At 39.5% G+C, this 14,868-nt stretch overlaps 1 protein-coding gene across 1 annotated transcript in view; it reads left to right on the plus strand.

Annotated features, from left to right (window-relative positions):
- DEPTOR (DEP domain containing MTOR interacting protein) overlaps positions 1-14,868 on the plus strand; it is a 105,270-nt gene that overhangs the window by 64,812 nt on the left and 25,590 nt on the right. The window contains exons 6-9 of the mRNA XM_026646198.2: positions 9,059-9,244; positions 10,153-10,287; positions 13,275-13,345; positions 14,082-14,186. Coding sequence (XP_026501983.1) covers positions 9,059-9,244; positions 10,153-10,287; positions 13,275-13,345; positions 14,082-14,186 — 497 coding nt within the window. The remainder of the gene's footprint in view (positions 1-9,058; positions 9,245-10,152; positions 10,288-13,274; positions 13,346-14,081; positions 14,187-14,868) is intronic.

The following is a 14,868-nucleotide window of genomic DNA, read 5'->3' on the forward strand; positions in this document are numbered from 1 at the left end:
TTGATCATTCCTGACAGGTGTTTGTCTAATCTCTTTTAAAAATCTCCAATGATGGAGATTCCACAACCGCCTTAGGCAATTTATTCCAGTGCTTAACCACCCTGACAGTAAGGAAGTTTTTCCTAATGCCCAACCTAAACTGCCCTTGCTGCAATTTAAGCCCATTGCTTCTTGTCCTATCCTCAGAAGTTAAGAAGAAAATTTTTTCTTCCGTCTCCTTGTAACAACCTTTTATGCACTTGAAAACTGTTATCATGTCCCCTCTCAGTCTTCTCTTTTCCAGACTAAACAAATCCAGTTTTTTCAATCTTCCCTCATAGGTCATGTTTTCTAGACCTTTAATCATTTCTGTTGTTCTTCTTGGACTTTCTCCAATTTGTCACATCTTTCCTGAAATGTGGCGCCCAGAACTGGATACAGTACTCCAGTTGAGGCCTAATTAGCGCAGAGTAGAGCGGAAGAATTACTTCTTGTGTCTTACTTACAACACTCCTGCCAATACATCCCAGAATGATGTTTGCTTTTTTTGCAACAGTGTCCCACTGTTGACTCATATTTAGCTTATGGTCCACTATGATCCCCAGATCCCTTCCCAAAGTACTCCTTCCTAGACAGTCATTTCCCATTTTGTATGTGTGCAACTGATTGTTCCTTCCTAAATGGAGTACTTTGTATTTGTCCTTATTGAATTTCATCCTATTTACTTCAGACCATTTCTCCAGTTTGTCCAGATCATTTTGAATTTTAATCCTATCCTCCCAAGAACTTGCAACCACTCCCAGCTTGGTATCGTCCGCAAACTTTATAAGTGTACTCTCTATACCATTATCTAAATCATTGATGAAGATATTGAACAGAACCAGACCCAGAACTGATCCCTGCAGGACCCCACTCATTATGCCCTTCTAGCATGACTGTGAACCACTGATAACTACTCTCTGGAAATGGTTTTCCAACCAGTTATGCACTCACCTTATAGTAGCTCCATCTAGGCTGCATTTCCCTAATTTGTTTATGAGAAGATCATGCGAGACAGTATCAAAAGCTTTACTAAAGTCAAGATATACCACGTCTACCACTTCCCCCCTATCCACAAGGCTTGTTACCCTGTTAAGAAAGCTATCAGGTTGGTTTGACATGATTTGTTCTTGACAAATCCATGCTGACTGTTACTCATCACCTTATTATCTTCTAGATGATTGCAAATTGATTGTTTAATTATTTGCTCCATTATCTTTCCAGGTACAGAAGTTAAGCTGACTGGTCTGTAATGCTCCGGGTTGTCCTTTTTTCCCCTTTTATAGATTGGCACTATATTTGCCCTTTTCCAGTGGTCTGGAATCTCTCCCGTTTTCCATGACTTTTCAAAGATAATCGCTAATGGCTCACCCATCTCCTCAGTCAGCTCCTTGAGTATTCTAGGATGCATTTCATCAGGCCCTGGTGACTTGAAGACATCTAACTTGTCTAAGTAATTTTTAACTTGTTCTTTTGCTATTTTAGCCTCTGATCTTACCTCATTTTCACTGACATTCACTATGTTAGACATCCACTCACCACCAACCTTCTTGGTGAAAACCAAAACAAAGAAGCCATTAAGCACCTCCACCATTTCCACATTTTCTGTTGTTATTTCCCCCCCATCACTGAGGCCTACCCTGTCCTTGGTCTTCTTTCTTCTAATGTATTTGTAGAATGTTTTCTTGTTACCCTTTATGTCTCTAGATACTACATTTACAAACTTTAACCTGCTTTCATGCTTTAAACTACCTGAAGTACAGTGTTGAAGCAGGGAACAATCAGTACAAGATACATTACTTAATAGGAGATAAGCTACCATTGGACTTCAGAGTCCTATAATTTGGAATCCTGTTGCTTAAGTTTTTCTTATACTGCTTAAAAATGTCATATTTCGTAGCTATGATGCATGAAATGTGGTTCTCTCATTACATCACAACTTTTTTCCTGACCTACAACTGGAGTATTTGTTTGTTTGTGTGTGTGTGTGTGTGTGTGTGTATACACACACAGGGACATATCCTCTGCTAGTGTAATTTGGAACAGCTCTGATGATTTACACTGAGAAGCTGTCTCCTTGTTTATATGAGACAGTCTGAAACTGAAACAGTTCAACATTACATGTTCTGCACATGGAAAGTGAAATCTTTGCAGTACAAATGTGGAAACAATACCATATTGGTTTGTCATAGCAAGAGCTTAAACATCTGTTGGAGTATGTACACAGATGGTTTTATCTGCAGTTCAAATAATATATACACATTCATAAGGCTAGAGATACATGTATCATGTTTATATAGTAGGGAGAATCAAGGATCAATAATTGGTTCTCTGCTTATTGAACATATGGGCAAATGTTCTGACTCTTCCTTAGCTTGAGAGAGCTCCAAACAGATGTGATTCATCAATATGTAATAAGAAACTAATCTGAATAGGTACCATTATTAAAACACATTTGCGGATGCTAGATTAGCTGTAGAAAAACAAATTTATTTGGGCATAAGCTTTCATGGGCTAAAACCCACTTCATCGGATGCATGCCGTGGAAAATACAGTAGGAAGATATATATACACAGAGAACATGAACAAATGGGTGTTGCCATACCAACTTTAACAAGACTAGTCAATTAAGGTGGACTATTGTCAGCAGGGGAAAAATCTTTTGTGAGAGTTGGTATGGCAACACCCATTTTTTCATGTTCTCTGTGTGTATATATATCTTCCTACTGTATTTTCCATTGCATGCATCCGATAAAGTGGGTGTTAGCCCATGAAAGCTTATGCCCAAATAAATTTGTTAGTCTCTAAGGTGCCACAAGTACTCCAGTTCTTTTTGCTGATACTGACTAACACGGCTACCACTCTGAAACCTGTAGAAAAACAGGAAACCTTGGAGAGGAACAGGAAAAGCACAATCCAATGAAAAATACAGTGCCATTTATTTTCATCTTGTACTGTTTGCATTGTGAAAAGCAGCAGGAATGGACAAAGGAGAAATGGAATTTGCAGAGTCCCAATAGCTGTATTCTGCAGTGGAGGGTGTGAGATATCAAGACTGTGATTGATAGAGCCCTGCAAATCCATGGATATCCTCTTTATATCCGCATCCACAGATGTGGATACCGACGGACCATTTTTGTGGATCGTGGATGGATGCAGATCCAAATTTTATATCTAAAGCCCTGCCAATCTGTGGATATCCAGTTTGTTTTTGCGGATCACAGATCGGATGCAGATACAAATTTTGTCTCCGTCAGGGCTTTAGTGATTGAGTGTATGGTGAATACTGGGTGACTACAGAGCAAGGCCCTAATTTTGTTTTTAAAGTCTGCAGGCTCACCCTGCCAGAGCCTCATGCAAAAGTGTGCACACATTTTCAACAAGTTGGCCCTCATTCTGTTTTCTGTCTCCAAGACATGGACACTGAGCTGGCAAAAGGCCAGAGGAATAAGAGGCAGCCTCAGAAAGCTATGTATTCTCCTCCAAGAAGGGCAGTTAAAAGGCACCATTATTTTATAACTATGACATTAACCAGGGCACAATCTGGACTGACGGACAGCTGTGTTCCCTCAATTCACCAACTTGAGGTGCCTCTTCGCTGTGAGAGCAACCACTCCTGGTCTGCTCACACACAGCCTTCAGCATGTAAATCACTCCCCACTATACTGTATGAGTGCTATAGCCAGCCACTCATGAATTACATTGCAGGGTAACACCAGCAGACTCCCAGTTCCAGATTTTTCCCCAGAAATGTGCATCTTGTACTGCCCAGTGCCCTCCTGGACAACACAAGCTCATACAAAGTCCATCATTTCATTAATAGAAAATGATATGCACAAATCGTGTTATCCTAAATGAAGTTTCCCAAACGTTTCAATGCAAACCCATACCGGGTTAGAGAAAACAATAAAACAAGTTTATTAACTACAGAAAGATAGATTTTAAGTGATTACAAGTAATGAGGCATAAAAGTCATAATTTGTTAAAAGTAAATAAAAGTTAAAATATAGCTAATATATAACTTAACAAGCTAAATGAATTCAAAGCAAAGGTTTCTCTCACCACATGCTTTACCAGTCTTACTGGCTGGAATCCTTTCAGCCAGAACCCCCTGCCCCAGTTCAGTGTTGATTGCTTTGTCCTTCAGGTGTTGTTGATGCCGTGAGTAGAGATGAAGGGAGAGATGAGTTGGGGCATCTGTTCCCCATTTTTATGTCTTTTCCTCCTCTTGAGAATCATCTCTAGCTGGGGTTCAGGAGACAGAAAGTCTGTGTGACAGGAACTTCCAGCAGTTTCTTTGCCAAGATGTAAAATTCTCACTCACACCCTTTTTCCTGCCAAAGAATGGCCACTTAATCAGGTGATAGTCCATTTGGTTTTGTTGTCACCTGGCTGAGACATCAGTTTGCCTTTTGTCTTTGAGGAACTGGTTTCTACCTGCTTTTCTAAACTTGGTATATGTCTCAGTAATGTTATACAGTAGAATCTTATAACTTTACATACAATGTTGCCACACATATTTTACTAGCACAATAATGATCAGCACATTATGAGTTTTTAAATGATAACCTCACAAGCCATACTTTGTACAAAATCCACTATAGTTTTGTAAAAAGAATGAACATGGGGTACAGACTGTCACAATAATGTTGCTTTATTGTCTGCTTTTTAAAACACTAGTTCTTCTTGGGGTAGTGTGCAAAAGTGAAGAATCAAAAAGAAATCAGAGTTGATCCAAAACATTTCATAGGAGGGTGTGGAAAAGCCAGGTTAGAAAACAGTTCAGTCACAGAAGGATGGTACATCCCATTCATGTACACCAAGCTCCTGCCCTGCCTTCCTTCAGATAATTTCTAAAGACCACCTGTGCTGCAAGGCATTCCAGTTAGGATCTGCTCCTCGTCACGTATTTGTTTTTTATTTTAATTGCTGTTTCTTTGGAGTGTAAACTTCAGGGCAATGTCCTGTTGTTTCAAAGATCAAAACATTACATTGAGGTCTGGGACTTGCTATATTACATCTTGGATTACTGCCAAAAATATTATTTCTTGGAGGGACTAATGACAGTTAAGGATCTGTGGCCTTTACTCCAGTTTTATGCCAGCAGGTCTCTATCATAACCAGTGGAGTTACTCCTGTTTTCCATCAGTGTAACATAATGTAGAACCAGGGCCTCTGTCCCAGTCAGCAAAAGGGTTAGAATTGCATTCTGTGTGCTTCTGGAAAGCAGCGTTTCTCATCTTCAGAGTGGAGTAAAGCATTTGTTTCCAGCTGTGAAAAGACATGAGACATCAGGTCTTAAAATCCCATACAGTTTGCTAACATTTTGCCACTTCCAGTCTGGCTGTTGACTTGAGAACTGCTAGCAAGCAGATTCACCTGCACACTCCATTTCCTTTGCTCTGCACCAGTGACATAAAATAGCCATAACCGTATTTTAACTGGTAGTTAAGCTGAGTTTATGGCTGCTTCTTGTGGCTGCAGGGTGCAAAGCAGCTGGAGTGTACCAGTGAATCTGTCCCAGTGGGGCCCACAGCTTTCAAATGGCAGAAAGTATTAATCACCACATTGTGGTGGTGGCTGAGATATCAGCATTAAAAATCATGTGGGACTGAAATTGTGGGTGAAATTGCAGGAAAAAGATGGTTGTGAAAATTACCTGGGTTTTAAAGCATGAGTCACCTAATTTATTAAAATAGCTTTTCACATTTTGTAAATCCTCTCCAGTTTTGTGAAATTTGAATAAAGATAATATTTGTTCTCCTGCAGTGCTTCCCTCTCACTGTAACTCTGAGAGTTGTTCGTGGCCTTTGCTGATCACAAGATTGTATGTAAGTGTTAGAAAGTGTATGTAAAATTATATGGGAACTTACAGTTTGTATTGTATTTTATCTCTTGTACTATTTGGCAAATAATGTATAGCTAGAGCCATACAAAAACTGCTAAAGCTCCAATATTAAGAACTCAAGGGCTGGGATATGTCAGGTTTAAGGGGCCTAAATTTCCTTGCACTTACACTGATGTAAATCAGGAGTAATGCCATTGAATCCAGTGCAGTTACACCCATGCAAAACAGGTGTAGATGAGAAGGGAAGCACGACATGCAGCCTTGTCTCTAGTCCTGGGTGTATTATCCAGTATATATGTACTGACTTAGGATTTGTATGATAAATTCTTATGTATTTTAATAACTTTGTAAACACCAATTTACTGTATCTTTCCTTCTCAATCATTGGTAAGGCTTTCCTTAGTTTCATAGCTTGCCCATCTAAGTTAGTTTTAAGGTTATTAACAACCTCATCCACTGAATTACACCTAAGAAAGTCCATGCTAGGCAAGTCTGTGCATCTCTCTGTGACTATGAAAATTGTTTAGGATTCTTTCCTTCCTTCTCTGCTGACTTAAGCAAAATATGTGATGGGTAAGCTGACTGCTGAGATGAGCTCCCATGCTCTGTCCACATTTAAGAGGCTTAGCAAAAGACAAGCTACTATACATTCCCAATATGTAATTTTCAAATGCTTGTAACTTGTTCAAACCAGATTCCTCAGGAACAAGGCTATGCACTGGTCCTTTTTGAAGGCTGTTTCCATGCTAAGCTTCAAAAATTCAACCTTTTCATCTGTGCGGTAGTTCAAAAAATATAATTCCATTATCCCCCATTCTCTTTGTGCTCAAAACTGGTGGAGCCATTTTTGCTCAGACACTCCAGATAAAGTCACCTTTGGGCAGAGATCAGATATGGAGAATTTCAGCCCTAAAGGTGAAGTCTTAAAGTAGAGTGACTCAGATGGAAACCATTATGCAACTTTAGAGCAGAAAATAGTCAGTGCCCCATAGGAATAACTTTTTAAAAATACCTTATTTGACCACATAAGCACAAAGAGGTACCTAAAATTGAGCGCTCATTGTTAACTTCTGGAATTTCCTTCCTTTTTAAGAGCTTGGTTTTTCAATCTCCTTAATTATGCATTAACGCTGATATTTGGCGAGGAGCACCTATTAAGTAACACAATATCCAGGAGTCAAGTATTTACTCTTTCTGAGGCTGAGAGCTGGCACCCCGATATTTATATTTTTAACATAGGTATAACTCAGAATTTGGGAAACATTTTGTAACAGTTGAATGAGCACTCAGAATTCTGTACTTACACTTTTTATGTGAGAGGGGAGAATATTCCGATGGCAAAGCATATCTTTTTGTGTTTCTACAACAGATGATGATAGCATCATTCTGACTATGTTCTTTCCAGTTATATTCACATACTAGATCAAATTCATCCCTGGCATAACTCCATGTTCTAAAATGAGTTACACAAGGGGTGAGCGTGGCCCATTCTGTCTATAACCTCTATCTCACGGTTACTTAGTATATTAGTCAAAACAAGCTTTATTATTGCAAGATACACAGGGATAAATTATCATAAGCAAATTAGGCTATGGAGTGTCATGGGCAATAGTCACTCCACAATTTTAGACTGCTCTGTGACATCTGTAGTAAAAATGTGTGTTGATTTTCCAATGATCCAGGAGTCATGATTTCTTAAGAATATCAAAACAATTGTACTAATAAAGGAAAGAGGTTAACAAGATAGAGAGGATATAGTTACTTGAGAAGAATTGTATACAGTGCAGAAAATATTAAAATTGAACCAGAAATCATTTATTATATTTATATTAATAATTATAGATACATGGTAATTGAAATATATATATCCCTGTAAATATTCACGATGGCCCAGTCTCATGAGAGTTGGAATAAAAATTCCATTAGAATGTTGTATAAATTATAGCATATCTTCTTCAGCGTTAGTAGATTGTCTATGAGATTATCACAAAGAGAAGTTTTATGAGTTTGTTTTACATTACTCTGCTATGATAATACAATACTGCTGGGAGTCCTCTATGAAATATTTTAATGGTCTGATAATGGGGTGGGGAAATAGGTACTTCTGAATTTTAGCCTTGGCTCTTACAGTGGGTCCTTCTTGTGATTATGGACAAGACTCCAAACCTCTCTGTCTCTGTTCTTCATTTTAAAAATGGGGATAATTCCTAAACTCTATTTTGTTATTATAAAATGAAAGTATTCAAAATGATGAGCTCAGCAGACCGGGACACCATCATCAGTGGTGTAATTAGAATCTCACAACCAGGAATTGAATTGCCTACAAAATGTAAAATCCTCATCTTAACAAAGACCTTGGGGTGTTGGCTTGGAGAGCCAACAAATTCAGCACTGACATGACGCACACTAAAGCTGAATGCCACTGGCTTTTCTAAAGCACTGTAACAATGCTGTGTGCTTCTGGCAGTTCAAAAAACAAACAGCAAGGAGCAAAGCAGGCTGGTTCATTACTCAGCACTTGGAACATCACAGTTTTGGCTGATTGGCATGACCTTTCTGTTTATTCATGAGACACGATATTAGTTTTCTCTAAGACTTTGTTTTCAGTGCTAAAAAAGCATTTTCATCTTGGGGTAACAAACACAGATGAGCTATCCTGAGGTAAAAACACCATGAAGACACAGTAAACAGCTGGATACCCCTTCCAGGGATTGACCATGACAGGTTTACTTTGTGTTAAATTTAAAGTGCTTTATCTTCACTGTGTTTTCACCTTGGATTAGCTCATGTGTGTTAGGCTTTGTCTACACTGGCAAGTGAAAGACAAAACTTTTGTCATTCAGAGGTGTTAAAAAACACCCGCCCCCCCCCCGAAAGACAAAAGTTTTGCTGAGGACAAGCAGTGGTGTGAACCAGGGGCGGCTCCAGGCACCAACGCAGCAAGCGCGTGCCTGGGGTGGCAAGCCGCGGGGGGCGGCCTGCCGGTCGCTGTGAGGGCGGCAGGCAGGTGGCTTTCGGCAGCGCACCTGTGGGAGGTCTGCCGGTCCTGTGGCTTCGGCGGCAATTCGGCGGCAGGGTGCTGCTATCACCAAGGAGGATGCATGCATGTAAACGGCAACCTCATGTATACTATTCACTCCCTACTTTGTGTTCTACCAGGCAGGGAGTTTTCACTCCTTTTTCTCTCCCCAGTGTCCAACAAGCACCATTTTATGGATAGCAACCTGCTGTACCAGTTCAGAATGAATTTCCGCCGGCGACGGAGGCTGATGGAGTTGCTCCCTGAGAAATCCCGTTTGATGCCAGAAAGTCACGACAGTCCCTTTTGCCTGCGCAAGCAGAACCATGACAACAGAAAGCACACCAGTTTTCAGTCAGGTGATTCCTTGGTTCTGTGCCTTTTACTTCTCCGTTGTTTAACTTTTCCTTGAAGACATGTGTCATTCCTAAAGCTTGGCCCCCTTCACTTTAGCATGAGGCAGATTTAGCTGAAGAGATGTGCTCACTGCATCATCCATGAATAAATATCATATCCAGTAAACAGGTTCTTCTACCTGGTTGGCTTTTCAAATAATTAGCTGCCTGTGTTGTTTTGTGCTCTCGTATAAATAAAGGATTTCAGGCTTACATTTTTCCACAGGCAGAAATCAGCCAGCTTGGACGTTTTTCTTTTTTTTAAAACTTGCTAAAAAGATTTTAAAAAGCAAAAGTGTTTTTGCATAAACTGTATGTTGTAGTTTGGGGGGAGGGGGGGAAATGCCTGAACAAGTACACATTAGGAAGCAAGATGAAAATAGGAAGAAAGCAGGGGATAACTGCAGAAAATATTCTGCTTATTAAAATGCCTATTTCACTCTATTGCACTGGCACCTAGAAATCACAGTGATGGAAGCATTATAGAGAATTAAATTAGCTAAAATGGATCATGTAGTAATCCGACATATCAGAGTAAAAATATAATTTTCATGTGTAATTCAAGTATTCCTGCTAGGGTGACCCGACAGCAAATGTGAAAAATCTGGAGGGGGTGGGGGGTAATAGTAGCCTATCTAAGAAAAGGACCCCAAAATTGGGACTGTCCCTATAAAATCAGGACATCTGGTCACCCTAATTCCTGCAGCACATAGGTGAGTGTTCTGACTAGGCGGAGTGTGATAGTATGATTACACTATTATAAATGAAAGCATGTTCCGATGTTGTTATTTTAAACAAAGCAGGGGAAATGTGCCAAAAGAATCAAGACGATTTCCCTTTCTCTCTCTGTATTTTCTGTCTCCTTTGTACAGTGAGTCCCACCAAAGAGATAAAGATCGTATCAGCAGTCAGAAGGAGTAGCATGAGCAGTTGCGGCAGTAGCGGTTACTTCAGCAGCAGCCCTACCCTCAGCAGCAGCCCCCCAGTATTATGCAACCCCAAATCTGGTAAGCAGATGGAATTGGTGCAGATTAGACAGAATGCGGCTCTCTCTAAAGAGAGTGAGGGTAAATGAGTGACTGTTTCTATTTCTTCATCTAAGTTTGTCTTTTGAGGCATATTTTAAAGATTGATAGATTCACAGATTTTGCGGCTAGTCGAATCTTTATGATTATTGAGTTTGGCCTCCTGCATAACATGGGCCAGAGAACCTCACCCAATAATTTCTGCATCAAATCCATAACTTTGTTTGAGCTAGAGCATATCTTTTTAGAAAGACGCCCAGCCTTATAGCCACTCTTACCTCCAGATTGCCATATCAGTTGCCAAACATAAATTCTTCTCAGTTACACAGGCGTGACTTCGCTGGCATTGCATGGGTGAGAGGAAAACGTAGGCTTTGGTAACCACCTGAGTTATTGTGTAAATAACACAGCCCAGAGCAAGCATAGCAAATGTAGCTTTGAGGATGTCAGAGACAATTTAAACCCTTAAATTAGTTTAGATTTTACACCATTCTGTGTAAGAATTTAAAGGCAGTCAGGGTTCAAGCTTATATTCTTTTTTAAATGATTTCCTCAGTCCTTTAACAGGGAGAGTAGAGCATGGGGCTGCGTCCTCAGTGTGATACAGAAAGGGATTCTGAACTGATGGGGAGTAGGGTGTTGGAGCAGTCTGGGGAAGGGGCCAGTGGCTATGTGTAAGCATGGACTTCAGTGGGGCTATTCAGACCTGAAGTTTCTGATAGAGGGCCCAAAGGGGCCAGTGGCTGCTGTTCAAATCATGGGCTGTTTATTCAGGTTCTGAGCAGGAGAGGGGTGAATTTTACTCAGTATACTCGGTATAAGTAGTAGAGATACAAAGAGTGGTAAATTTTTGTTTGTTTTTTTTCTGGCCATTAGAGCAGAGGTTCTCAAACTGTGGTCCGCGGACCACCAGTGGTCCGTGAGCTCCATTCAGATGGTCCGCAGATAGTTCCCTCTAATGTGCGCGCCTGGCCAGCCACACACTAGAGAATGAAGGGCGACCCGCCTAATTAGTGGAGCCACACAGGCAACCCACTAATTAGGTGCCTGGACCCTGGAGAAGACGCACATGTAAGGTGAGGTGGTGGCCTTGGGGGGAATAGGGAAAGATCATTAAGTGGTCTCAGCAATTTTCAAGTGGTCCGCGAAAAAAAAGTTTGAGAACCACTGCATTAGAGCATTGCACAGCTTGTCTTTGGCCTTGGCTTGGAGTTTTCAGTAAAGTCTTACGTTAGAAGAACTTGGTGGGTTCAGTTTGGTCACATGACTAGAGCCATAATTCAGTAGTGCTAGTGTTCTCTTTGGAGGATGTCTTCTTTTTGAATCACATTCATTCTTGTTCATCGCACACTCAAAGTCAAGTGCTGTCTACCACTCATCTCCATCATGCCGTCTGTATGTTCCAATTTGTGGCTGCCACAGTGCGATCTTTTTTAGGTGCACCTGTCGGGTATTCTCTCCAGCGATTCTTCTATGACGTATTCTAAATGGTGAACTTTTGCTCCCGTTAAACCATTCATTATACCCTGGAAATATTACTGTGACAAGCAGGCTGGCATTTTTGTTGTTGATAAACATATGCATTATCTTAAGTATACCCACTATTTCCATTCATTTATGGCTCTGGTTATATATGTCACATGAGTAGTGAGAAGAAGTATATCTTAAGATAGCCGATTATAAAATCTTGGTAGAAAAGAATATATTGACACCTTCCTTACACAGTGTTTCTATTTAAAATGAATAATCACTTAGGCATAAATTCTACCTTCAGAACAGTTTAACAGACTTATTTTTGAGTCTGAAACAAGGACCAGTGAGCAGGGATCTACCAGCTTTTCCCATACTCCAAGTAATCCTCTGCTAAACTGGAATGAGTTTTTTAGAAAGTTTCTCAATAGCAGAACCAGAATGATCAGGTGAGAAGAACATTAATAAACTGGACCTTGACCAGTTGTTGGATGAGTTCTGCTGTATTTCATGAGAAATGAAAACTTAAAGGAAGTCTGGGGCATGGCTTGGCCAATCACAAGGGAAAAAGAAACTATTCCTGAAGGCATAATTTAGGGAAACACTGTGAAGGACGCCAGTACAGATGATTTATCTAATTGTGATCGGTTGAATCTGAATTACAGAGCAGTGACATGTTAGTCAACAGAACATGTTGAATTTTCTTGAAAAACATCTTGCAGTACAAACGTAAGAGTTGATAACTAAAAAGGAGAAACTAGACCTGGCTTTGATCTCAAAAAGATAGAATGATGGTACTAGCAGAATCTGCAAATTTTAACTCTAAAGATCATTTTGTCAATATCCTAGTGAAAGAATTTTTTTTATTAGTGTATCTTCCTGAATTCTTTTTCTTTCCGTATATGGCATTTTAGGACACTTACAGATATGTTAGGATGTTATCCCTGAAAAATTCCAGCTTGCTTCCATGATATAAGAAAATCAGATGTCATCAGAAATAGTTTATCACTGAAAACAAGAAGCAAACATAGTCATAATTAAAAAAACAGAGGAAGCCAAATGTAATTAATAGAGGGCCTGTGTATCCATTGCCTTGCACTTGGTGCAGTCATTTACACCTGTACAATTACACCTGTTCTGATTTTGTAGCATTTTACACACACTTTACCCAGGAGTAAATGACTGCACAAATACTAATAATATTGTTTGCTGTAGTGTAGATTATCTAATCTGTCTCTCTGTCTGAGGAAGAGTTAGGATGCCTGTCAGCATAGTATCTCAGTCCCTCCATGGTCCCTTCAGGTAATGAGGATTATACTATATTTGATTTTTTAATGATCTTTTACAACTTTCCATCAGTCTAGGCATGCACTAAGGTCACAACACATTAAGCCCTATAAATAAAGTAAGACAGAGAAGACATTGTATCCTAGAACAATTCTTTATGAAAGTTTCTTCAGAAAGGTTTGTATTTAATACTCCTTTGTATGTTTTTGCAGTATTAAAGAGACCAGTGACTTCTGATGAACTCTTGATGCCTGGAGCCCCATATGCAAGAAAAACATTCACAGTACGTCTCCAGTACATATCTTTCTTCTATATGTTGTGTAAATTGGTTCACACAAATATTTTCTGATGGTATAATTAGATCCTAGTTACATTTCCTGATACTTGTGCTCTAAAAATCTCAGCCATAAGATTCCATTAAAATTAGTTTTATACATGTGGAGTCTGATTCTCCACTCTATTATACCCATCAGTATGCCAGCCTAACACCATTGACTTTGGTAGAGTTATACTGACAGAAATCTAGTAATGTTAATTGCACTAATGGTCCTGAACTGTTTTTTATTAATACTTAAGATTATAAAGAGATTTGAAATATGTACTGTATTTACCTATCCAGAATTAAAGTTTTAAATGTGAGTTGCATAGGGCCACTAGACTAATATAAGACTGAAATGTAGATTCATATTCAATAAGAGAGAAAAGAAAAGCCTTTTAAAAAGTAACCCTTTTGAACCTGTTAATTGGAAGCACAGCTTCTCACAGCCTTTAGTCAACATCACTGATGTAACTTAAAAAAGAAGAGTACAGTAGAAGCAAATGCAGTCATTCATTTGGTAGATTTCTCTATAAATAAAGGTTTAATAGCCCATGCAGAGGGCACTGTAAAGTATTTCTATCCACAGAGCAGCATTTACTGTATGCTGGTGACTACAAGATGCTGAAATCATGTCTTTAACCACTGGGACTTTACCCCATGAGTTACATGGACACTGTTTTGTCTTTTTTTCCTTTTCAAGGTTGTCGGTGATGCTGTCGGGTGGGGCTTTGTTGTGCGGGGGAGCAAGCCATGCCATATTCAGGCTGTGGATCCCAGTGGCCCTGCAGCTGCGGCAGGGATGAAGGTAATTTTTCATCAGCTGTTTATCTAGTGGTTTTCTGTATCCTTCAGTGATGCTCTCTGGCCAGTCACTGTGAGACACCAGCCTTTTGCATTTTGGGGTCAAATGTTGTTGTTCTCCTCCTCCAAAATGTCACCCTTCATCTTTTCTTCTCTCTGTCTTAGAGGTTCTCTGATTCTTGTTTTTTTTTACTAAAAGGTCTTTAGTGTTTTCTTTCCAGATGTCACTTTTGCTATATTTGATTGTGCCAATATGTGTAAGAACTGGAAGGGAAAACTGACCGCCGTCTTGCTCCAATGTTCAACCTGAGTCAAGTGCAAAGGGTAGAAAAACAGCATACATGGTGAAAAATTAATTGTTTTTTCTACATTCTATCACTTTGAATAATCTTCAGTTATAAATAACATAGGTAAAGACTTAAAATATCTTGACAATATCACTTCAAATGGGTCATCTTAGAATACTGATCCTGCCTAAAGTATAAAGGAGTTACACTTCCAGGACTTCAAACTTATTCCTATTCATGTTGATGTTTGGAACCCTGAATGTAGCAGTTTACTCAAGTGGTTTATAACAATCTTTATTCTCTCTGCATTTTACCAATTTACGATCATGTGGTTCTCCTCTGAAATGTGACTTTGTAAAAATAGCGTTGTGGGGTTTCATATTTATTGTCTAAATGACT

Source organism: Terrapene carolina, unplaced genomic scaffold (assembly GCF_002925995.2).
Source record: "Terrapene carolina triunguis isolate 2854851 unplaced genomic scaffold, T_m_triunguis-2.0 Scaffold58, whole genome shotgun sequence".
In the NCBI taxonomy this organism is placed as follows: Eukaryota; Metazoa; Chordata; order Testudines; family Emydidae; genus Terrapene; species Terrapene triunguis.